The sequence below is a fragment of the Tachypleus tridentatus genome, chromosome 10, assembly GCF_004210375.1.
Source record: "Tachypleus tridentatus isolate NWPU-2018 chromosome 10, ASM421037v1, whole genome shotgun sequence".
Classification (NCBI taxonomy): Eukaryota; Metazoa; Arthropoda; class Merostomata; order Xiphosura; family Limulidae; genus Tachypleus; species Tachypleus tridentatus.
The window spans coordinates 4430381-4457995 of NC_134834.1; the positions used below are offsets into that span (position 1 = coordinate 4430381).

The window sequence follows — 27615 nt, forward strand, 5'->3', positions numbered from 1 at the left end:
AGTTTGGTTTGGTTTTTGGAATTTCGCACAAAGCTACCCGAGGGCTACCTGTGCTAGCCGTCCCTAATTTAGCAGTGTAAGACTAGAGGGAAGGCAACTAGTCATCACCACCCACCGCCAACTCTTGTACCAACGAATAATGGGATTGCCCATCACATTATAACGCCCCCACGGCTGGGAGGGCGAGCATGTTTGGCGCGACTCGGGCGCGAACCCGCGACCCTCAGATTACGAAGCGCACGCCTTAACGCGCTAGGCCATGCCAGGCCCGGTTTATTTTAGAATATGCACTCAGGACTACACAAATGGATATACACTGCTGGCCAAAATCTTAAGGCCAATGAACATAAAGAAAAAATGTTCATTTTGCGTTGTTAGACTCAACCACTTATTTAAGTAGAGCTTTGAAAGATGAAAATAAGATAAGGGAAAATAAAAAAAAATTTAGAATTTAATAGGGGCAATGTGAACACTATGAAATTAACCTAAATACTAGCTGGTCAAAACTTTAAGAAAATAGTGAAACGAAGTGTTAATCGGTAAAAAAAGTAACAAAATTTAGTCATTTGTGTTCAAGCATTAGCGTTGTCAACATTTCCCACTGATGTATCCTGTGTTACAAATGGGTAAAAACACGGCAAAGGCTAAAAAGTTGACAGAGTTTGAACGTGGCAGAATTGTCGAGCTGCAAAAGCAAGGTCTCTCTAAACGTGTCATCGTTGGTGAGATTGGGCGTAGTAGAACTGCTGTTGCAAATTTCTTAAAAAGACCCTAAGGGATACGGAACGAGATTTCAAATGGTCGGCCCAAGAAAATTTTGCTGGCGTTGAACAGGAGGATTCGACCGGTTGTCCGGCAAGACACCAGCCGATCGTCGAACCAGATTAAGGCCATTAAGGACGCAAAATGCAGCTCAAGAACAATAAGACGGCATCTACGACAGAAATGCTTTAAAAACCATAAACATCTTCAAAGGCCACGCCTCCTTCCACACCACGAAATAGCTGGGTTAACCTTTGCTGAGAAGCACCAAACATGGGACATAGAAAAGTGGAAGAAGGTTTTGTTCTCTGATGAGAAAAAATTGAACCCGGATGGTCCAGATGGCTTCCAACGTTACTATCACGATAAGGATTTTCCACCGGAGACATTTTCTACACGACACAGTGGAGGAGGTTCTATCATGATCTGGGGTGCTTTCTCCTTCCATGGAACAGTGGAGCTTCAGGTTATACAGTGGCGTCAAACAGCAGCTGACTACATTTGCATGTTGGAGAGAGCATCCTTATTGACTGAAGGTCTTCGCTTGTGTGGAAATGACTGGATCTTTCAGCAGGACAACGCTGCAATCCACAATGCCGCAGAACAAAGGACTTTTTTATGGTAAATAACGTGATTTTTTTTTATCATCCAGCGTGTTCGCCCAAACTGAACCCCATTGAAAATGTTTGGGGTGGATGGCAAGAAAAGTCTATAGAAATGGACGTCAATTCCAAACAGTGCATGATCTTCGTGAAGCCATCTTCATCATTTGGAATAACATTTCAGCCAGACTTCTGCAAACGCTTATATCGACCATGCCAAAGCGAACGTGTGAAGTTATTCGCAATGATGGCCGTGCAACTCACTAATGAGACCTCTTGTTGGGCATTTCCTACCCTGTTTAGAACTTCTTTTTAGTACGGTTTTAAACTTTTGACCAGCCTGTATTTAGGCTAATTTCATAGTCTTCACATTTTCCCCATTAAATGCCAAATAAGGTTTTTATTTTTATTTTCCCTTTTCTTATTTTCATCTTTCGAAGCTCTGCTCAAATAAGTGGTTGGATCTAATAACGCAAAATGCATATTTTTTCTTTATCTTTATTGGCCTTACGATTTTGGCCAACAGTGTATACTTACTCGTATTGCTGCTCTTAATTTAAACTGAGAAATTGCAGGTAACACTAACTAATATTGTTTAGACTTCCCCTCTTTGATCAAAACGTGGAATTTCTTATAGCAAACTTAGGGTTCCTTAGTATGGAATGTCTCTTATTCAGTAACCGTAGCCTTTTGTTTAATGTTACAAACAGCATATTAGGATTTCATGATTTATATCTTGTGTTTCAGGTTTGTTGTTTAATATAATTAAATACTATTTACTGTTACATTAATTGATAATAAAATTACTAGATGCTTCGAAAGAAATTTCTTTGATGTGAGCCAGTATTGAAGTTAACATATTTATTATAAAACATTAATTTATTATACAGTTATCCAATCTATTATAACACAAACAGATATGATATTCATATTTTAATGTACTTTTTAACCAATCTTTTTAATTCAATGCTTGTTTAAGACAAGGTTTTAATTTCAAGAAAAATTGTACAATTGTTTTCGCATAATATGAAGTGTTGCTAGACAAGTTATGTTTCTGTTAACACATCCAGGAACTGCTAGACGCACGTGTAGTAATTTTATCTTAGTTTATGTTCGAAATGTCAATGTTCTCATGAACGGTCTGTGTGTGTGTTTTTCATATAGCAAAGCCACAAAGGGCTATCTGCTCAGCCCACCGAGGGGAATCGAACCCATGAACGGTCTACTGCAGTGTTTCTCAATAAATGGTCCCCACAGAACAGAATTATAGTGAATTAGTATTATCAATTATACAACAAATTCAAGAGCAAAAACCTAACTAGTTATTATTATTTATTCTAGTTGTAGTTTGATAAATATATTTATTTTATGTTGTATTCACTCTAGTTGTGGTTTGATAAATATATTTATTTTATGGTTATTCACTCTAGTTGTAGTTTGATAAATATATTTATTTTATGTTGTATTCATTCTAGTTGTAGTTTGATAAATATATTTATTTTATGTTGTATTCATTCTAGTTGTGGTTTGATAAATATATTTATTTTATGTTGTATTCACTCTAGTTGTAGATTGATAAATATATTTATTTTATGTTGTATTCATTCTAGTTGTAGTTTGATAAATATATTTATTTTATGTTGTATTCACTCTATTTGTAGTTTGATAAATATATTTATTTTATGTTGTATTCACTCTAGTTGTAGTTTGATAAGTATATTTATTTTATGGTTATTCACTCTAGTTGTGGTTTAATGAATATATTTATTTTATGTTGTATTCACTCTAGTTGTGGTTTGATAAATATATTTATTTTATGTTGTATTCACTCTAGTTGTGGTTTGATAAATATGTTTATTTTATGGTTATTCACTCTAGTTGTAGTTTGATAAATATATTTATTTTATGTTGTATTCATTCTAGTTGTAGTTTGATAAATATATTTATTTTATGTTGTATTCATTCTAGTTGTGGCTTGATAAATATATTTATTTTATGTTGTATTCACTCTAGTTGTAGATTGATAAATATATTTATTTTATGTTGTATTCATTCTAGTTGTAGTTTGATAAATATATTTATTTTATGTTGTATTCACTCTATTTGTAGTTTGATAAATATATTTATTTTATGTTGTATTCACTCTAGTTGTAGTTTGATAAGTATATTTATTTTATGGTTATTCACTCTAGTTGTGGTTTAATGAATATATTTATTTTATGTTGTATTCACTCTAGTTGTGGTTTGATAAATATATTTATTTTATGTTGTATTCACTCTAGTTGTAGTTTGATAAATATATTTATTTTATGTTGTATTCATTCTAGTTGTAGTTTGATAAGTACATTTATTTTATGTTGTATTCACTCTAGTTGTGGTTTGATAAATATATTTATTTTATGGTTATTCACTCTAGTTGTGGTTTAATGAATATATTTATTTTATGTTGTATTCACTGTAGTTGTGGTTTGATAAATATATATATTTTATGTTGTATTTACTCTAGTTGTAGTTTGATTTATATTTAAATCACAACAAAGTATGTCACATTTTAATTTAGTACTTTGTGATAAGTTAGAGGTCGTGAGAACTTATAGTGTGGTGAACAATATTTGAAAGTGCTGACAAGCATTGTCTTAATGGGAAGAACTGGAACTGGGTAAGTAATAATCATTAGTATTCTAAGCTTACTGCGTGTAAGGCAAGTTCCGGCTTTGTGGAATGATAGATTGAACCAAGGAGCACGTTATATGTTGATTCACAACTTACCAAACCCCGAGTCATTGTGAAGACGGTTGCAAAAAATGGCCGCTACTATTGTAACAATACTTGAACTCAGATGATGTTTCTACTACAAGAGCTGACTTGTTTTTGACTTATACCAATTGTATAGTTTGATCCGCGACTTTACAACTTAATTCTATAAGGCATGTCTGTGGCCACTAAGTGTCAAATAATTGATCATATGAAAATTGTGGAAGGACGTTAATAATTAGTTCTTGAAATCTGGTAAAAATTAAACATACACTTTGTCTTTAGTAAACATACACTTTATCTTAAGTAAACATACACTTTGTCTTAAGTAGACATACACTTTATCTTAAGTAAACATACACTTTATCTTTAGTAAACATACACGTTATCTTAAGTAAACAAATACTTTGTCTTAAGTAAACAAACACTTTATCTTAAGTAAACATACACTTTGTCTTAAGTAAACATACATTTTATCTTAAGTAAACATACACTTTATCTTAAGTAAACAAACACTTTATCTTAAGTAAACATACACTTTACCTTAAGTAAACATACACTTTGTCTTAAGTAAACATACACTTGCCTGTTCCTACAAGATCACTCTGACAATCGCACAACGTTAAGTATACATGCTGAGTTCTTAAACTTTATGCGAAACCTTTGGTGAGGAAATAATATACCAGATGTTAGAAAAATGCATAGGTTCAAGAAGTCTTCACAGAACTATATAATGTAAAGATAAAAAGAAACTGTATTTCATGAACCATCTGCAGTGACTATATGATGTAAAAAAAATATATATAAACGGCTGGTATGGGTCGAGAAAATTTTTTTTATGTAGAGGAGCGAACAACGTTTCGACCTTCTTTGGTCATCGTCAGGTTCACAAAGAAAGAAAGAGGTAACTGAGTGATAGCTCACCACATGTTTGAAGGGGTTGTATAAGTCTAATCTTAATCAACTTAATCATAAAGCCTTAAAGGTGAATTTTCAAAATTTAATAATTGCCTTAGAAACTGTATTTTGGTTAGGTATAATTCCTGTGTGGTTGCCATATTTTTAAACACTTTAGTTTTTGAGTAAAAAATGAAACAAAATATGCGAGTCCTCGAACTCAAGTTCCGCTCGGTCGTTCGGCTGTTTCCGTGACGTTTTACAACTATGACGTAATAGTTGCCAAACACGCTTCGTTGCGCGCCGACCATTGTGTTCCTTTCAGTGCTGGTGTTTTATGTAAATTTATCGGTGCTTTTTTCGGATTACATACTTTGTGAGACTATTTTTTGTCTTGATATTGCTACTTTATGTTTGTTTTATGATAACATGGTTTACTGCGTTGCTTATGGTTGTAAAAACGGTTCGGCATCGGGCAAAAGCTTCTTTTCGTTTCCGTGCAAAGAGAAGGAACCGGCAAAGTGGTGACAGTGGGTGTGGATGGTCAATAGAAAGAACTGGACTCCTTCACACCATGCAAAGCTTTGACAAGATCACTTTGAACGCTCATGTTTTGTGTCGGATCCCACTGTTTTGGATTCCGTGGGTTTCAAGCCAGGCAGGTTGAGACTGAAAAAACATCGGCAGTAGACAGGATCGTCCTCACGATCTTTCCTCGTGTAGACCTGAGGACTGATCTCAGCCTGCTGTGTACAGGTTCCACCCCTCTGAAACCATACCTTACCATGACGAAAAGAACAAACTTAAAAGTATGTGTGCAGTATAAAGCGATAAACAATAACTAGTATAATATAATAATTTAAAAAGTACAAGTTTTTGAAGAATGTAACTAGACATACACATTTCACATTCATCAGCGTGTTTTGCATTTGTGGCACCTAAACGTTAGTGAAACCTTGATTTCCTAGTCTAGACAGTGGACAAATCTATCCCAAATAGAGTATATTCCAAGTTTAAAAGCTGGTAGATCATTCTGTACACGTTTTTGTATCATTTTTAAATATGGAAAAGTTTGAAGAATTCCATTTTTCAAATTTAACATTTCAAGATAAATTAACTATTCAGACTGCTACATCTAGTTTGATTTTATAGACGCATAATTTATATGACGTATAATTGAAATCCATTTTGTTACGAGTCATAAATACCCGGTACAATGATTGTGGCCGAGTATTAGTTACCACAGTCGGCAAAGTATAAACAAATAAAACCCAGTTTGTGATACCAATAATTTATAAACACCAGACAGGTTTCGAGATGCTTAAAATTGCACGTGAAATAATACAGGCCATATTTGTTGTCATGACTTAGGCTTACCATTCTTCCACTGGAGATATGACCGACTCGTAACCGGCCTGGGCGCTATCAGTATCACTCACAGTTCCGCTACTCTCGCTCGTGGAACTGTTCTCATCAATAGAACTTGTTGGATCTGTGTCAAAAGTAATTGTTCTAGGTTTGAATTGATTTGGCTTCACTCGACACTGTTCAGAACACAATGTCAAAACAGACTCCGCCTCTGTTTCTCCGTATGCATTGGTCATGTTTATTTACATTCAACGCGCTGGCGTTAGCGGTTTTTTTAGTAACTATTACGTCACAGTACTTTTCCTAGCGGCAAACGTAAAAACTAAAACGTTCGGATTGCCGCTCGGAAAGGGCTCTTTCTGCACCAAGTTCTATGTTTCATTTATTAGCACATATTTTTTTTATAAAAAATGTAAACCTGCAAAATTAATCAGTATGAGTAGTTCTTTTGACTGAGAAGTTTTCTTTTTTCTGCAAAATTCATCTTTTAAAATACTCAATTTCAAGTCTAATCTAAATCAACTTAATCATAAAGCCTTAATGGCCAGTTTCGATGTTATATCCCTCTTTACAGAAGTTCCAACCACTGAAGCCTACAAGATAGCCTTAGAACTCTATATCCGAGACCCTAACCCAACTATAGACATTCCCAGTAACCAATTAGCAACCCTCATAGAATTCACCACGATAAAGACAAACTTCAAATTCAACAACCACAACTATATACAAACAAATGGCCTAAGCATGGGCAACTCAGTATCACCAGTTCTAGCCAATATTTTTATGACACAAGTTGAAAATCACAAGCAATTAACACAGCATTACATCCACCACTATACTGGTACAGATATGTAGATGACACGGTTGCGGGATTCAGATCGACAGAACACATACTTAATTTTTTCAATCACATTAACTCTATACATCCCAACATTAACTTCACATGTGAACAGGAAGAAAGCAATCAAATATCATTTCTTAACCTCAAAATTACAAAAACCGACACACAATTCAAAACAGAAATCCACCGAAAAATCACCCATACTGGACTATACATTCCTTGGGACTCAGCACATGAAACAAAACAAAAACTCAACATACTAAGAAACCAAATAAACACAGCCATAAAACTATGCTCACCAGATAAAATTAACGATGAATTAGACAAAATAAAACAATACTTCATCAACATCAATAAGTTTCCTCCACAAACTGTAGAAAACATTATACGCACACACCTAGACAGAAAGCAAAATCAATCAACAAAAGTAAATATATCTCATGAATCAAAAAATCACGAAACCATATACTGCTGCATGGCATATATTCCCGACATCAGCAGACAAATAACCAAAATTTGGCAAAAACTAGTAACAAAATATGACATTCCAGTTAATACCAAATTTATTCAAAAACCAGGCACAAAACTGAGATCTATACTATGTAAAAACTACACTGACAAACACCAAACCAACATTATTTATAAAATACAATGTGATAACTGCCACGACTTCTATATTGGAGAAACAAGTAGAAAAATGGAAACCAAATTCAAAGAGGCCCGGCATGGCCAAGCGCGTAAGGCGTGCGACTCGTAATCCGAGGGTCGCGGGTTCGAGCCCGCGTCGCGCTAAAACATGCTCGTCCTCCCAGCCGTGGGGGCGTATAATGTGACGGTCAATCCCACTTTTCGTTGGTAAAAGAGTAGCCCAAGAGTTGGCGGTGGGTGGTGATGACTAGCTGCCTTCCCTCTAGTCGTACACTGCTAAATTAGGGACGGCTAGCACAGATAGCCCTCGAGTAGCTTTGTGCGAAATTTCAAAAAAACAAACAAACAAAACAAAAGATTCAAAGAACATAAAAAGTCACTTTCACACGTTTTCAAACACTGCAAATCAAATAAACATAACATAACCATAGAAAACACTCAAATACTAAATAAAGAAACAAACATAAAATTAAAGAAGCCTTACTTATGCAACAACTCAAGCCCAAAATAAACCAACACAAAGAAACACCATTATACCTATACTAATAAATATAATCAAACACCTATGCACGCCCTCTACATTCCTAGACTCAGTTACACAACTCCCTTCAAATATGTGGTCAGCTATTGGTCAGTTATGTCCTTTTTTTGTGAACCTAACGATGACAAAGAAGGTCGAAACGTTGTTCGTTCCTCTACATAAAAAATTTTCTCACCCGACACCAGCCGTGTTTACAAATATACAGTCATGTGAAAAAGTTAGGACACCCTATGAAAGCCTGTGTATTTTTGTAACAATTTTGGGTATATAGATATTTAATCCCAATTTCAACAATACTGAGAGATTATAGGAGTATAACTAAACAATTAAAACTGAAGAAAACACTTTTCAAGATCTTCTGTAAATGTAATTCTACAAAATGCATATTCTAACTGAATAAAAAGTTAGGACACCCTACCCCCTAATAGCTAGTTTAGCCTCTTTGGCTGAAATAACTGCAGTGAGACGCTTTTTGTGGCCATCTACCAGTCTCTGACATCGGTCTGAAGATAGTTTGCCCCACTCCTCAATGCAGAATTCTTTCAGCTGTGAGATGTTTGAGGGGTTTATTGCATGTACAGCCCGTTTCAAGTCACCCCACAACATCTCAATGGGATTAAGATCTGGGCTTTGACTCGGCCATTCCAGGACTCTTCATTTCTTAGTTTTCAGCAGTCCTTGGTGGATTTATTGGTATGTTTTGGGTCATTGTCATGTTGCAGGGTCCAGTTCCGCTTCAGCTTTAATTTTCATATGGATGGTCTCACATGATCCTCAAGTACCCTTTGATACACAGTAGAATTCATGGTGGATTCTATGATTGTGAGCTGTTCAGGTCCTGCTGTAGCAAAGCAGACCCAAACCATGACACTTCCGCCTCCATGCTTCACACTTGGTATGAGGTTCTTTTCCTGGAATCCTGCGTTTGGTTTACGCCAAGCATGTCCTCTGTTCTGGTGTCCAAATAATTCAGTTTTGGACTCATCTGTCCAAAGAACATTATTCCAGAAGTCGTGGTCTTTGTCTACATTCTCTCTGGCAAACTTCAGTCTGGCTTTGATGTTTCTCTTGGAGAGCAAAGGTTTCCTCCTTGCATACCTCCCATACAAGTTAAACTTGTGCAGTCTCTTTCTGATTGTAGAGACATGCACTTTCACATCAACAGTAACCAAAGCCTGCTGTAGATCCCGTGATTACATGTTAGTGTTTGGAGACCTTTTTTAGTATCTTGTGGTCTGCTCTCTGGGTGAACTTGCTTGGACGACCAGACCTGAGCATGTTGGCAGTTGTTTTAAAAGCCCTACACTTGTTGACTATTTTCTGGACAGTGGAATGGATGATTTCAAAATCTTTTGAAATCTTTTTAAATCCCTTACCAGACTCATAAGCTGCTACAATTTTCTTTCTGAAGGCCTCAGGCAGCTCTTTTGCTCTCACCATGGTGCTCACTTTCACTTCAACAGTCAGGAGCACATCAAACTAAATGTCTGAGGTTAAATAGGACAAACCTCATTCAAAATGCTGAGTAACGATCTTCTAATCATGTGCACCTGGTGTGATACACCTGTGTGTGAGTTGAGCCATTTTAAGTGGGAATAAATGTGGGAGTGTCATAACTTTTACCTCAGTTAGAATATGCATTTTTGTAGAATTACATTTACAGAATATCTTGAAATGTCTTTTCTTCTCCTTACGTGGTGAGGGGACCTCCCAGGGAAGGTTCTGTTCTGTCTGTTTACCTTTTCTGGGATCTAAACATCCACCCACGTGTTTGCCGTGCGTGGCGACCCGTGAAGGAGAGGAGAGGATCCTGGTGGTTGAGGGGTCCAACCCTAACACACCACTTTGGCCTTGAATTCCTGTAGACGGGCGGCCTTTGGGTGGCCCCCCTTGGGTCAATCGGCTGGTCCACTTGGGCCAACCAAGTACCAGTGTTGGAAGTTCTCAACGGGTGTTGTGGACATTGTGCCTGATGCTGGTGTTTAGGTATAGTGCTCACGAAACCCTGGCGTTGCTGCATTGTCCTTGCATGACTTTGCAGTGCGTCTCCTTGTAGGGCTCCATGGTGGGTGGGGTCAGTGGGTACCGAAATTTTTCTTTTTTCCTATGGATCCTACTTCAAAAACTTTAAATAAAATTGTGAAAAAACAGTCAATGGGTAAGCGACCACATCTTGAAGACTCTGAACAGCAATCTTCAACATCTGTAACACACGTACCTCATTTTCTTATATTACATTCTCTTTCGGAAAAACCTTTAGGGCAATTGTTCCCCTTTTTTATTCAGAAGGGACTAGAGGGACTTGCTGGCTCTCTAAAGTCAGTAAAGAAACTTCGATCTGGTGACATATTGGTTGAAACATCCACATCCCAACACAGTGAACTACTCTTGAATTCAAAGGCAATTGGAGATATACCTATTGAGGTTACACCTCATGCAACTTTGAATTCATCACGAGGAGTTATTGTTGAGAGGGATTTGAAGAACTTCCCCGAGTCAGAGATTCTCGTTGGTCTCTCCACTCAAGGAGTTTCTGCAGTGAGGCGCATCTCCACTCGCAAAGATGGAGTTACACTGCCAACAAATACCCTCGTTTTGACATTTACTTCATCACGTACACCTGCCACCATCAAGACAGGTTATCTCATTTGCAGGGTTCGGCCATACATTCCAAACCCTCTCCGATGTTTCCAATGTCAGAGATTCGGCCACTCAAAGACATCATGTCGTGCTTCCCTGACATGTGCTCGTTGTGGGGGCAAGGACCACGATGCCTATGAATGTGACATGGACCCACATTGCATCAACTGCAATGGTTCTCACCCCTCTTACTTTCATTCTTGCCCAAAATGGTTGGAGGAAAAAGAGGTGCAGCGTTTGAAAACGATACATGACATTAGTTATCCTGAGGCTCGGAAATTGCTGCCCACCACTCCATCTCGGACATATGCTGCTTCACTTCATTCCACAACTACAGTGGGAGTGCAGACAGATCTCTTTGTGCCTCCAAGAGAATCGTTTTCAAAACAAATGAAAAATCTTTTGACCTCCGTGGTTAAAAAGGTTGATGAATCGACTTCCACATCCATCTCTGTTCCTCCCATACGTTCCAACAAACCTCAAGATCCACGTTCTTCAATTTCAAATACAATCATTTCTTTTGATACATCTTTTTCTCCCACCCCAAGAGGCAAAGCAATCATTCGTTCGCATCCTCAGTCACTGGAATCACCTTCCAATAACAAAGACCTGCCCAATCGAGCCAGGGTTGGATCCATGGAGGTTCATAGACCTCCTCCGACTAAAAACAGTAAGGAAAAAAAGGCGTGGTCGTAAACAGAATGGTTCTCCAGCCACTTCACCTACCCGTTATTAAAAATGGCCACCTTGATACAATGGAACTGTCGAGGTTTACGTTCTAATCTGGATGATATCAAAACACTGATTGCTTCCTACCATCCTGTTTGTCTTTCCTTACAAGAAACATTTCTCAAACCTGCTGATACAGTCTACATTCGGCAGTTTTCTCTGTACAGAAATGACAGGCTGTGTGATGGACAAGTACATGGAGGGGTGGCACTATTGGTTGATCAGCATATGCCCACCCTGTCTTTGTCACTCAACACACCCTTGGAGGCCGTAGCCATCCGTGTTTCCTTGGGCCATACCATCAGTGTTTGTTCTCTCTACCTGTCCCCTGGAGAGACATATGATCAATCAGACCTTGATGCTCTCGTTGAACAGTTGCCGTCTCCATTTTTAGTCCTGGGGAATTTTAATGGACATCATCCCCTAGGGGAAGTGCTGTTATTGACGCGAGGGGTCGATCTGTAGAGCGTATGCTCTCTGATCACAATCTTTCTCTTTTCAATACTGGTTCTTCCACTTATTTTCATACACCTAGTCAGTCCTTTACCGCTATTGATCTCTCGGTTTGCTACCCTTCATTATTCTCCCATTTTTCATGGAGGGTTGATAGTAAGTAATCCACTAGGCAGTGATCATTTTCCTATCCTTTTGAGAGAGACTGGCCGTGGTCGATGCCACCCTACCCGCATGCCCTGGTGGAAGCTGGATCAGGCAGACTGGTCCACTTTCACTGCTCTAGCAGAACTTGATCCTGCTATCGTGAATCAGCCATCAATAGACGACTGTGTGACAGCGGTAACTGGCTGTATTATATAAGTAGCTGCTCAGTGTATTCCTAAAACCTCGACACGTTTTCCACGATATCCTCGTCCGTGGTGGAATCCTGCTTGCCACTTAGCACGGAAGACTCAAAAACGGGCCTGGGATACTTTTCGTAGATATCCCACACTTTCAAACCGTGTCACTTTCCAACGGGCCAGTGCACATGCTAGGTGGGTAAGACGTCAAAGCCAGAAGGAATCTCGGATTAAGTTCACAACTAGCATATCTTCTACCACCAGTTCCAAGATCATATGGGACAGGATTCGAAAGGTTAATGGGCACTACAATTCTGTCCCCCTCTCGATCTTACTCTCTGATGGTGAGGAGGTGGCTGATGTCCGGAGCATTGCTGATACTCTAGGTGAAAGCTTTTGCCGGGTATCTAGCACTTCTGCTTGTTGCTCCACTTTCTTGGCCATCAAGACTCGGGCAGAGCGTTCACCTCTTTCCTTTCGAACTGACTGTTTCTTTGACTATAATTGTCCCTTTACACTGGTGGAACTGAAAATGGCCCTTCATCGGTCTGGCAGTACATCTGTTGGACCTGATGATGTTCATTATGACATGCTGCACCATCTATCTCCTGCTTCTCTTGATGTCCTTCTGATTGTCTTTAACTAGATCTGACAGGAGAATGTTTTTCCTGATGCCAGGCTATTAGTTTACCTTTCTCTAAGCCAAGGAAAGATCCCAAGATTACTTCAAACTACCGTCCAAGTGCTTTGACGAGCTGTCTCTGTAAGACATTAGAAAGGATGGTTAATGCTCGTCTTGTTTGGTTCCTCGAATCAAACAACCTCCTCTCGCCCACCCAGTGTGGGTTCCGACAACAACACTCCACCACGGACCACCTAATTCGTCTTGAAAAATCTATCAGAGAAGCCTTTCTCAAATGCCAACATCTTGTGTCAATATTCTCTGACATTGAGAAGGCTTATGACACAACATGGAGGTATGGCATTTTGTGAGACCTCCATACATATGGGTTACGTGGCCATTTACCCATGTTTATTAAAAATTTTTTAATGGACAGGAGATTCCAAGTTCGTGTGGGTTCGACACTTTCCCGTTCTTTTATACAGGAACTTGGAGTCCCTCAAGGCTGTGTTTTGAATGTCACACTTTTCAGTATAAAGATAAATGCCATCACTGAACAACTCCCTCTTACTATTGCAAATGGGGTGTATGTCGACGACTTTCACATCTCATGTCAGTCGTCGAACATGAGATATATTGAGCAGCAACTACAAACTGCCCTCAATCGTGTACTGAAGTGGACTATGACAAACAGATTTAATTTCTCTCTTTCTAAAACCGCATGCATGTACTTTTGCCATCAACGAGGTATTCACCCTGATCCTGAACTTCATATCGGTGAAGTTTCGCTGCCAGTAGTCCCGGAGACCAAGTTCTTGGGGCTTATCTTTGATCGTAAGCTGACCTTTATACCACACTTAAAGCAGCTTCGGGTCAAATGCACAAGAGCACCGAAGATCCTCCGTGTCCTCTCTTCTACCAGTTGGGGAGCAGATCGATGTTCAATGTTAAAGGTATATCATGCTCTTATTCGATCAAAATTCGACTGTGGATGAATGGTCTACGGCTCTGCCAGACCCTCGGCCTTAAAGATGCTGGGCTCCATTCATCACCAAGGACTTCGACTCTGCACTGGGGCTTTCCGTACCTCTCCAGTTCAAAGCTTATACGTTGAATCTCATGAACCTTCTCTGCACCTTCGCTGTTTGCAACTATCTTTACAATATACTTCGAAACTTCGTTCCTTAACAAAGCATCACACCTGGGGATGTGTTTTCCTTCCTCAGTGGCCGGACTTTTTCAGAACAGAAGATTTGTCATTGCTCCGTTTGGCCTTCGCATCCAGGCGCAATTGGATGAATTGGGTCTGTCGTTGTATAACATTGCAGATTCCACAGGTCAGTCCATCCCACCATTGCTTATTACAGCCCCCAAATGTTACCTTTCTTTCAGTTATCTGAAAAAGGCAGATACTCCAGATTGGAAGTACCGTCTTTTATTTAATGAACATCTTTCGAACAATCATTCCGTTCACATTTATACAGATGGTTCCAAATCAGGTAATTCAGTGGGCTCTGCTATGGTTTGCTGCAGTTCGGTAGTTGCATGCAGAATCCCCTCTACAGCTTCTGTGTTCACTGCTGAACTGTATGCCATATCTCTTGCCCTGGATCATATTGCAGCTGAGCAGTACTCCAAATGCACTATTTATACTGACTCGCTCAGTTCTATACTGGCCCTGGAATTGCTACACGTTGGATCACGCCATGTTTTCACTGATATTCAAAACCGACTGGCCCATTTCTCATTAACATCTACTTATATCCAGTTTTTCTGGATACCAGGTCATGTTGGTATTTGCGGGAACGAGCTTGCAGACATGGCAGCTAAATCTATCTGCTCCGGCACTATCACCACTGTGCCTATTCCATACATGGACTATGGTCTTGTTTTTAAGGCTCGGCTCCGTGCCAGCTGGCAGTCCACTTGGAGTGAGCAACGTGACAACAAGCTTTTTCAAATAAAACCCTACGACTCACAACGATGGCACTATTTTAAACATGTTCTGTCCCAGGGTTTGTCCATGACATTAGACACTGTTATTGGTGATGGTGATACTGTCCACCTTGATAAAGTTTTTAGTTTTTTAATGGCCATTAATCTTTTTAATCTCATTTAAGTGTTGAATATTTATTCATTACACCTTTTTAATTGCGGTTCCCTTTTTTACAGTTTTATTCTCTCTCATTCAATTTCACATTGGACAATGGCCAGAACACTAAATAACTCGACACCAGGACTGGAAAGACCAACTTCAGGTGACTAACGCTACTGTTTGAACTATCCGTTTGAACTACTCGTTAATCATCCTGGCGAGTTGTTATTACACTTTTGCTGCATGTCATTTAACACTTTTACTACTTTACCTTTTAGTACTGGCCATAATGACACATAACCCAGAACCAGGACTGGAAAGACCAACTTCAGGTGACTGACGGTGATTCTTATACTTACCTGTTAGTCTTCCTGGCGGGTTATGATCATTACCATTCTGCTACAGGTAGTCCTTTACAACTTTGTAGACTGGATGTCAACACTGATTTTTCTGCCATTTTCTATTTTAATTGTATTTCTTGAACCATCCGTAGTAACTATAGGATGTAAACATTAAACTGTACTTCATGAACCATCTGTAGTAACTATATGATGTAAACATTAAACTGTATTTCTTGAACCATCCGTAGTAACTATAGGATGTAAATATTAAACTGTACTTCATGAGCTATCTGTAGTAACTATATGATGTAAACATTAAACTGTATTTCTTGTATCATCCGTAGTAACTATATGATGTAAACATTAAACTGTATTTCTTGAACCATCTGTAGTAACTATATGATGTAAACATTAAACTGTATTTCTTGTATCATCCGTAGTAACTATAGGATGTAAACATTAAACTGTATTTCTTGAACCATCTGTAGTAACTATATAATGTAAATATTAAACTGTATTTCTTGTATCATCCGTAGTAACTATATGATGTAAACATTAAACTGTATTTCTTGAACCATCTGTAGTAACTATATGATGTAAACATTAAACTGTATTTCTTGTATCATCCGTAGTAACTATAGGATGTAAACATTAAACTGTATTTCTTGAACCATCTGTAGTAACTATATGATGTAAACATTAAACTGTATTTCTTGTATCATCCGTAGTAACTATATGATGTAAACATTAAACTGTATTTCTTGAATCATCTGTAGTAACTATATGATGTAAACATTAAACTGTATTTCTTGTATCATCCGTAGTAACTATAGGATGTAAACATTAAACTGTATTTCTTGAACCATCTGTAGTAACTATATGATGTAAACATTAAACTGTATTTCTTGTATCATCCGTAGTAACTATAGGATGTAAACATTAAACTGTATTTCTTGAACCATCTGTAGTAACTATATAATGCAAATATTAAACTGTACTTCATGAGCTATCTGTAGTAACAATATGATGTAAACATTAAACTGTACTTCATGAGCTATCTGTAGTAACTATATGATGTAAACATTAAACTGTATTTCTTGTATCATCCGTAGTAACTATATGATGTAAATATTAAACTGTACTTCATGAGGCATCTGTAGTAACTATATGATGCAAACATTAAACTGTACTTCATGAGCTATGTGTAGTAACTATATGATGTTAATATTAAACTGCACTTCATGAACCATCTGTAGTAACTATATGATGTAAATATTATACTGTATTTCTTGAACCATCTGTAGTAACAATATAATTTAAACATTAAACTGTACTTCATGAGCCATCTGTAGTAACTATATGATGTAAATATTATACTGTACTTCATGAACCATCTGTAGTAACTATATAATTTAAACATTAAACTGTACTTCATGAGCCATCTGTAGTAACTATATGATGTAAATATTATACTGTATTTCTTGAACCACCTGTAGTAACTATATAATTTAAACATTAAACTGTACTTCATGAGCCATCTGTAGTAACTATATGATGTAAATATTATACTGTATTTCTTGAACCATCTGTAGTAACTATATAATTTAAACATTAAACTGTACTTTATGAGCCATCTGTAGTAAGTATCAGATAACATTCAGTTTCTAAGTCCATTTTTGAAAGAGATTGTGTTCATTGTTTGTGTTTTTTTATTTCGTGTCAGGACTACATTTTTTTGGTGCAATGTGAGTAAGGAAGGTACATAAACCTTGTAATGCACGTACCAAATTTATTTACATCTAAGACTCTGTTTTTCCATTCATAGAAGACAAAAATATGACCTTTCTTTTGATTTCCACAAACCTATACTATCAAACCAACAATTATAAGTAATGTGTTCTCCTACTCAGGAGAAACACTAGCTTTGTCTGGTCACGTGCGGGCGAGTCTTCACAAGCTGTTGACTGAAACAATGGTTACACGAAACAAACAGAACGACAAGGAGATAATGTTAGTTAGTGAAAAGACAATTTGAGTTAGTTATCTAACTTAGGGAGACAGTCACTGATCTATGTTAAGTCTTAAGACAAAAAAATAAAACCATTTCTCACTTCTACATTTTCTGTGGATTGACAATTTACTTGCTATAAGCAAGTGTTTAACACGATAATTTCAATTTAAAAATTAAGACAAATTGACTACAGAGAAAATTTGGAAGTCTGCCTGAAATACTCTAGAAACTACACGCACAAAGCCACTCTACGTGACAAACAAACTAGATTATCTACAGTTGAAAACCTAACACAAAATACAGAAACTAATGCAAAGAAGTCAGTTGAAAAGCACCACCATGAGAGATTTTACTGATCTCTAAAATGTCACGTGAAACTGTCTAACATCTGTTTGATATGTTTGGTAAGACACCTCGACATCATATTTTGTCAAATTCCAACAAACACATCACATGTTGTTTTATATTGCTTATAGACATCTCAAGAAATTTTCAGCTTGTCCAAATTTGCATAGAGACCTCAGCACATGTGCTCTCTATTCTTTGCTTTCCTAGCCCCTTCTGATAGGATGGCACGTGGGGATTGTACTGGACCAGCGTCCGTCCTCCTGACAGAAGAGGGTACGTTCCCCCCTAAGTTCGAATTCCTCTGCACAATGAAACGTTACATTTTCGTTGGTTTGGTAGAAAAACTTGACTTTGGATATTATTCCTCCTTCTGTCGTTCCCGGGTAAGTACAGGCGGGTACACCTACAAAACATAGTTAATCATGAACCATAAATCAGTTTAGGTACACTAATTGAATCTTACAGTATATATCCAGATCATGTTATGTTCATAATCTAACTGATACTGTTCGTGTAACACAGTCTTATAGTGAATATGTGACACACAACAATAACAAATAGTGTTCACCTAAACCTTAACTTAATGAGACTGGTTTACTTACACTTTGGAGGAGGTCCAGACCAGCGTCCATTCTCCTGACAAACAACAATCCCTGGACCATCCATCATGTTACCAGAGTGGCAGGCAAACTGAACGACATCTCCACCCTTATACTGCTTCTGGCTGCTTGTCTGTAGGAAACCGTTCTGAGGGGGTGGTGGTGGAGAACAGATAACCTCTGACATGGTAAGGAAATATTTCATTTAAGATTTTCTATTCATGTTAGGTTTAACATGATTCTCTACAAGTGTGTTTGTAATAATCCACTTTCTTTAATGTTTTCAACTCAATGTTAGGTTTAACATGTTTCTCCACAAGTGTGTTTGTAATAATCCACTTTCTTTAATGTTTTCAACTCAATGTTAGGTTTAACATGTTTCTCTACAAGTGTGTTTGTAATAATACACTTTCTTTAATGTTTTCAACTCAATGTTAGGTTTAACATGTTTCTCTACAAGTGTGTTTGTAATAATACACTTTCTTTAATGTTTTCAACTCAATGTTAGGTTTAACATGTTTCTCTACAAGTGTGTTTGTAATAATACACTTTCTTTAATGTTTTCAACTCAATGTTAGGTTTAACACGTTTCTCTACAAGTGTGTTTGTAATAATCCACTTTCTTTAATGTTTTCAATTCAATGTTAGGTTTAACATGTTTCTCTACAAGTGTGTTTGTAATAATACACTTTCTTTAATGTTTTCAACTCGATGTTAGGTTTAACATGTTTCTCTACAAGTGTGTTTGTAATAATCCACTTTCTTTAATGTTTTCAACTCAATGTTAGGTTTAACACGTTTCTCTACAAGTGTGTTTGTAATAATCCACTTTCTTTAATGTTTTCAAATCAATGTTAGGTTTAACATGTTTCTCTACAAGTGTGTTTGTAATAATACACTTTCTTTAATGTTTTCAATTCAATGTTAGGTTTAACATGTTTCTCTACAAGTGTGTTTGTAATAATCCACTTTCTTTAATGTTTTCAACTCAATGTTAGGTTTAACATGTTTCTCTACAAGTGTTTGTAATAATCCACTTTCTTTAATGTTTTCAACTCAATGTTAGGTTTAACATGTTTCTCTACAAGTGTGTTTGTAATAATCCACTTTCTTTAATGTTTTCAATTCAATGTTAGGTTTAACATGTTTCTCTACAAGTGTGTTTGTAATAATACACTTTCTTTAATGTTTTCAATTCAATGTTAGGTTTAACATGTTTCTCTACAAGTGTGTTTGTAATAATCCACTTTCTTTAATGTTTTCAACTCAATGTTAGGTTTAACATGTTTCTCTACAAGTGTTTGTAATAATCCACTTTCTTTAATGTTTTCAACTCAATGTTAGGTTTAACATGTTTCTCTACAAGTGTTTGTAATAATCCACTTTCTTTAATGTTTTCAATTCAATGTTAGGTTTAACATGTTTCTCTACAAGTGTGTTTGTAATAATACACTTTCTTTAATGTTTTCAACTCAATGTTAGGTTTAACATGTTTCTCTACAAGTGTGTTTGTAATAATCCACTTTCTTTAATGTTTTCAACTCAATGTTAGGTTTAACATGTTTCTCTACAAGTGTGTTTGTAATAATCCACTTTCTTTAATGTTTTCAACTCAATGTTAGGTTTAACATGTTTCTCTACAAGTGTGTTTGTAATAATCCAATTTCTTTAATGTTTTCAACTCAATGTTAGGTTTAACATGTTTCTCTACAAGTGTGTTTGTAATAATACACTTTCTTTAATGTTTTCAACTCAATGTTAGGTTTAACACGTTTCTCTACGAGTGTGTTTGTAATAATCCACTTTCTTTAATGTTTTGAACTCAATGTTAGGTTTAACATGTTTCTCTACAAGTGTTTGTAATAATACACTTTCTTTAATGTTTTCAACTCAATGTTAGGTTTAACATGTTTCTCTACAAGTGTGTTTGTAATAATACACTTTCTTTAATGTTTTCAACTCAATGTTAGGTTTAACATGTTTCTCTACAAGTGTGTTTGTAATAATACACTTTCTTTAATGTTTTCAACTCAATGTTAGGTTTAACACGTTTCTCTACAAGTGTGTTTGTAATAATCCACTTTCTTTAATGTTTTCAATTCAATGTTAGGTTTAACATGTTTCTCTACAAGTGTGTTTGTAATAATACACTTTCTTTAATGTTTTCAATTCAATGTTAGGTTTAACATGTTTCTCTACAAGTGTGTTTGTAATAATCCACTTTCTTTGATGTTTTCAGCTCGATGTTAGGTTCAACATGTTTCTCTACAAAAATGTTTGTAATAATCCACTTTCATTAATGTTTTCAACTCAATGTTAGGTTTAACGTGTTTCTCTACAAGTGTGTTTGTAATAATACACTTTCTTTAATGTTAGGTTTATAGTTCTTGTGCAGAAGTATCTTTGTTAGAATCAATTGTTGTCACCTTTACACAGTGACCCTTGGTTAATAAACATTCTTGTAAGATATTGATAAAACTTTAGATATTTAAAAATGTAAACATCCCTCATTAATAAACTTATTTATAAAGAAATCTGATCAGTTTTGTTTTGTCAGAAAGCACTTAAATTTTACTGTTCTTCAGACACATGTTTCTGGAAGAGAGTTAGACATTACCTTCACATTGTGGTACAGGTGCTGACCACAGGCCATTATCCAGGCAGGTCACTTCAGCTTTTCCTTTCAACCCATATCCTACTGGACATGAGAAAGTAGCCTTGGCCATGACCTCAAGACTAGCAGCATGAACAACTAGAATGCTACCAGTATCATTGGTTATTTCTGGGCACTCAAGGGCTAAGAAATTGTGAAAAAGAATTGGTTGGTATTGCAAGAAAAAGTATCGGGTTAAATCTTTCATTCCAACAAAAATGTGAAAGTAAACTCAACAGGAAAACATTTATAGCAAATGAGTTTTATGTTTATATGAGCAAAATAAGTGTTAATCAAAAAAATGTTTTGAAATCCTCCTCACCTTATATAAACATAAAACTCATGTGCTGTAAATGAACATTTATACAATAATGAGGATTTAAAACTAAACATTGACCAAACCATTGAGCAGAATGTAGATTTCTTGAAGCCAAATAGTTACCTAAAGTATTAAGTTGGTTAGTGTAAGAATTTGATGATCTATGTCTCTGGACAATAAATGAGCAAAACTGTATTGTATTCTCATTAAAATGCAGTTTTGAAATAAAGTACATTAGTGTGTTATGTGATATCATATGATGTAAGAACAGGATTCTGTGATCTGCAACTAAATACAGTGAACAACATTAAACTGTTATGTGTTGTGTTATGATGTAGGATCAGGATTCTGTGATCTGCAACTAAATACAGTGAACAACATTAAACTGTTATGTGTTGTGTTATGATGTAGGATCAGGATTCTGTGATCTGCAACTAAATACAGTGAACAACATTAAACTGTTATGTGTTGTGTTATGATGTAGGATCAGGATTCTGTGATTGCAACTAAATACAGTGAACAACATTAAACTGTTATGTGTTGTGTTATGATGTAGGATCAGGATTCTGTGATGTGCAACTAAATACAGTGAACAACATTAAACTGTTATGCATTGTGTTATGATGTAACATCAGGTTTCTGTGATGTGCAACTGAATACAGTGAACAACATTAAACTGTCATGTGTTGTGTTATAATGTAAGATCAGGATTCTGTGGTGTGACTGAATACAATGAACAATATTAAACTGTTATGTATTGTGTTATAATGTAAGATCATGATTCTTTGGTGTGACTGAATACAATGAACAATATTAAACTGTTATGTGTTGTGTTATGATGTAAGATCAGGATTCTGTGGTGTGACTGAATACAATGAACAATATTAAACTGTTATGTATTGTGTTATGATGTAACATCAGGATTCTGTGATGTGTGGCTGAGTACAATAAAGATATTAAACTGTTATGTGTTGTGTATTTATGTAACATCAGGATTTTCTGGAAGGACCAAGATTTAAAGATACATAACTATGTACAACAAATGGATGGAAATTTGTTGTATTCAAAATAAATATTAAGAAATGTTGATCTATAATGATGTAATAAACGAGTTTAAATGTGGTTTGAGTTTAATTTTACATGTCCTGCACTGGTGTCACATGTAAAAGCACTAAACCCTTCTTGTGATTACATAAACTGGAAGATTTGATGTAATAGTGATGGGAAACACTCGTTGTTAGGCTTAAGGCCTTTAAATTAATAAGCAAAAAATGACTTAGAAAATATATTAACCTTAATGCTAATTATATCATTTTCACTTTCTGGCTTTTCATTCAAATGGACATGAGGTTGTAAAAAAGTGAATATTTATTGCCTTGACAAACATTGGTTCACAGAATACGCTACTGTCTTCAAGCACCTTCCAACTTCAGATCTCACTCTGATTGAGCATGTTTAAAATGAGGTTACAAGGTTATATTTCTTGAAGAATGACCTAGAACTGGACATTGCACTGGAAAGTGTGCATGTGTGTTTGTGATTTTCTTATAGTAAAGCCACAACAAGTTATCTGCTGTGTTCACTGAGGGGAATCGAACTTCTGATTTTAGCACTGTAAGTCCAAAAAGTTACTGCTGTAACAGCAAAAGACATCTGAGAAGGTGCTCCAAAGTGATTTCATTCAAGGTGGCCTGTAATGAAAAAAAAATAGCACCTACCTTTACAATAGGGAATATCTGTGGACCAGTGGCCAGATGGAAGACATAGAGCTTGCTCACTACCAACCAAAGTCTGACCATCTCGACACGAGAACACCACTTTTGTGTCCATTTTGTTACTGTGGTTATTAATATGTAACCCTGGAGTCTCATTAATTGGTGGACAGTGAACAGCTGCAAGGAAACAGATATAATTACAACAATACAACTGTTTAATATAACTTATAAATATCATGACAATCCACAGAGTGAAAATATCTTATAAATTAGAGATGTTGCAAAGGATATCTCACGACATATTGTAACATCTATATCTAATTTTTAGGTTTAGTTCACTTGCTGTCAGTACTAACTGTCAGGTACAGTTTACATTTAGTTAACTTGCTGTCAGTACTAACTGTCAGGTACAGTTTACATTTAGTTAACTTGCTGTCAGTACTAACTGTCAGGTACAGTTTACATTTAGTTAACTTGCTGTCAGTACTGTCAGATACAGTTTTCATTTAGTTCACTTGCTGTCAATACTAACTGTCAGATACAGATTACATTTAGTTCACTTGCTGTCAGTACTAACTGTCAGATACAGTTTACATTTAGTTAACTTGCTGTCAGTACTAACTGTCAGATACAGTTTACATTTAGTTCACTTGCTGTCAGTACTAACTGTCAGACACAGTTTACATTTAGTTCACTTGCTGTCAGTACTAACTGTCAGATACAGTTTACATTTAGTTCACTTGCTGTAAGTACTAATTGTCAGATACAGTTTACATTTAGTTAACTTGCTGTCAGTACTAACTGTCAGATACAGTTTACATTTAGTTAACTTGCTGTCAGTACTAACTGTCAGATACAGTTTACATTTAGTTAACTTGCTGTCAGTACATAATAAACAAATATCTTACCTGAAACTATGATATTCACATAATGTCTGTGACCCATGGGAGTGATACATGTAAACTGACCAGAGTCATCTTTCTGAGCGTGATAAATGGATAGTCGGTACTCCAGCTGTGGGTCACGACCTGGTTCGTTAGTCCAGCCTGAAAGGCCAAATAATTTTAACTGTAACAAACATACACAAAGTGTTAACCATCAAAACATTTAAATAATAACACACACGTGCAAACCATCAAAACATTTAAATAATAACACACGTGTACACCATTAAAACATTTAAATAATAACACACAGACGTGCAAACCATCAAAACATTTAAATAATAACACACAGACGTGCAAACCATCAAAACATTTAAATAATAACACACACGTGTAAATCATCAAAACATTTAAATAATAACACACAGACGTGCAAACCATCAAAACATTTAAATAATAACACACAGACGTGCAAACCATCAAAACATTTAAAATAATAACACACAGACATGCAAACCATCAAAACATTTAAATAATAACACAAACGTGTAAACCATCAAAACATTTAAATAATAACACACGTGTACACCATTAAAACACTTAAATAAAAACACGTGTGTACACCATTAAACAGATTTAACTAATAACAAAGTTGATTAAACCATAAAAACACTTGTATATTTTACCAAAGATACCTGTGTAAAGGTGTTTGTTCCCATGTTGCAGAATATTGATTGTATTTAATTATTTACTGTAGGAAACAAACTTAAACTACAATTCCCAACCTTCAGGATATTTTCTGTAGGAGTGGCTAACTTCCCATTTTGGAGTTCCATACTTCCGAATCCACAAACATTCCAGATGCAGGATGGTTCCAGGATACACCACTAGTTTCCCATCGTTACTCTGAGCTATCGGTCCCAGCTGGTGACGGAACAATATGGTCGGGGACTTCTCCACTGTGGAAGATGAAATACACTTATTTTCTTATAAACGAAGTTATCTTCTCTGGAAATAGTTACAAAATAATACAAACACGTTTATAGACTTCTATAGCAATTTGAACCAGAAATACACACCCTTCAACAACAGTATACATCTAATTTCTCTACGTATCCTTCAACACAGGTGTGTATAAAAAAACTTTATAAACACTCTTAAGCACGAGGGGTAGGGGTAGATAATATCAAACAACTACGCGTTCTGCAATTTGAGTAAAGTAACCCACGTGCACTTCATACAAGAACGAACGTGAAACAGTTCATGAATGTCAACTACTACCGAAGGTTTAGTGTGAACTAACTTTCATTAAATGGAGTTTAGGCCTATCAGCTAAAGCCACAAGTTCTTCTAGTGTACGTACGTTGTACGGGAAGACCGTTTCAGCTTTCAGAATATATCAATAAAATACCAATAACCAATATATTCTGAAAACAACCTATCTCAGGTTACGTGCCCAACTAAAGAAACTAAATTGGATTATCGTCAAAGCATTTCTTCACAAACAGAAAACATCGTGGAAAAAATCTGGAAGAAAAATGTAACCACGTAAGAATAATACAACTGGGGAAATATTTAAACAATAATAAACTATTATATATACACAGAATTGAATCAGTGATACAATACATTAATCTGTTCACTGCCGCAGACGAGATAACTCGTACAAGCCGATCGGTAACACAATGCCACGAACGAGTTAAATCGTTCTCAATAATATCTAACTTAAAAGCTAGATGTCAGCACCATACATGCATTTGACCTACTTACAAATTGTTTCACTTTCGATCCACAATGGCGTCACGAAAAACGTTACAAAATGAAGAAGCATTAGAGATGTATTGTAGCAGCTCAAATACTTAGCATTCAACAGGTTAAATAAATTGCTATGTGTAACAGAAACAATATAAACACAATTAAATCACTGAAACAGTACGATAAACACATACGGACGTATCAGAGAAAGAATTAAGACAAAAATATCACTAGAACTACATTATACAGATGGTTTTTTTTACTAACCTATTTTTTACTATAATATTATCTTTTATCCAACTCTTTAAAAACAATAAAATTAAAAGTGTTATACATTATATAATCTTATTAAAAACAAGCAAGACTGAGAAACATGTTAAACTCACAAGCATAATCGTTCTCTTGTGACAATCCGAAACACGAAGGTTTTATTCCTGTCCATTCCCCGCGGCGACATTTCCGTCGCACACTGCCAACGAGACTAAATTTGCCAATGTCACGACATCGAAAAACAAGTTCACTTCCGGGTTCGAACTCTGAAACTTCGCTTGTAATTTTTTTGTCTCCTAAAAACGCCACAAGATGAGGTTCGACATTACGAAAGACACAAGTTTGGTTATCTTTCTCACTGAACGTCATTGTTTGATCTTCATCGCCTGAAAATGGAATATTAGTGATGAAAAAGCACAGATAACGTTACAGAACAACAAACCAATTGAACACTGATTACGTAACACATTCCTCCGACAAAGATCGTGCTCGCTTTTCCCACATTAGATCGCTATAATATAACAGTCAATTCAAAAATTTGTTAATATAACGGGTAACCCTAGCGTTGGCGGACTATGGTGTTGGCTCTTTTCTCTCGCTTATCACTGCTAAATCAGAAATGGAAGAAAGTTCTCAAGTAGCTATCTGAGAAATAAAACAAATTTCACTAATTCATATCAATAAATAAAAACCACAAGTACTGTCACATAACTAGAAGCTACTTCACCTTAACACTATTAAATAAAAACCACAAGTACTGCCACATCACTAGAAACTACTTCAACTTAACACTACTAAATAAAAACCACAAGTACTGCCACATCACAAGACGGTACTTCACCTTAACACTACTAAATAAAAACTACAAGTACTGCCACATCGCTAGAAGCTACTTCACCTTAACACTACTAAATAAAAACTACAAGTACTCCCACATCGCTAGAAGCTACTTCACCTTAACACTACTAAATAAAAACCACAAGTACTGCCACATCACTAGAAGCTACTTCACCTTAACACTACGAAATTAAAACCACAAATACTGCTACATCACTAGAAACTACTTCACCTTAACACTACTAAATAAAAACCACAAGTACTGCCACATCACTAGAAGCTACTTCACCTTAACACTACTAAATAAAACCACAAGTACTGTCACATCACTAGAAGCTACTTCACCTTAACACTACTAAATAAAACCACAAGTACTGCCACATCACTAGAAGCTACTTCCACCTTAACACTACTAAATAAAACCACAAGTACTGCATCACTAGAAGCTACATCACAAGTAGCCACATCACTAGAAGCTACTCCACCTTAACACTACTAAATAAAACCACAAGTACTGCCACATCACTAGAAGCTACTTCACCTTAACACTACTAAATAAAAACCACAAGTACTGCCACATCACTAGA

The 27615-nt window shown here is 36.2% G+C and overlaps 1 protein-coding gene across 1 annotated transcript; it reads right to left on the bottom strand.

Moving 5' to 3' along the window:
• Positions 1-17406: 17406 nt before the first annotated feature.
• Positions 17407-26858, bottom strand: LOC143228669 (locomotion-related protein Hikaru genki-like). Its single transcript, XM_076459917.1, has 7 exons — positions 26308-26858; positions 24952-25125; positions 24191-24328; positions 23286-23459; positions 21213-21392; positions 18599-18775; positions 17407-18399 (listed from the first exon to the last, which is right to left on the bottom strand). The coding sequence occupies exons 1-7, from the start codon at positions 26558-26560 to the stop codon at positions 18200-18202; spliced, it is 1296 nt and encodes a 431-aa protein (XP_076316032.1). The 5' UTR covers positions 26561-26858; the 3' UTR covers positions 17407-18199.
• Positions 26859-27615: the final 757 nt, after the last annotated feature.

Coding starts and splice junctions, on each gene's coding strand:
- LOC143228669 (XM_076459917.1), bottom strand. CDS start 26,560: ATGACGTTCAGTGAGAAAGATAACCAAACTTGTGTCTTTCGTAATGTC. Junction 25,126..26,307: donor ACAAGAGAACGATTATGCTT/GTGAGTTTAACA, acceptor CATCTTCCACAG/TGGAGAAGTCCCCGACCATA. Junction 23,460..24,190: donor TGTGAATATCATAGTTTCAG/GTAAGATATTTG, acceptor GTTTCCTTGCAG/CTGTTCACTGTCCACCAATT.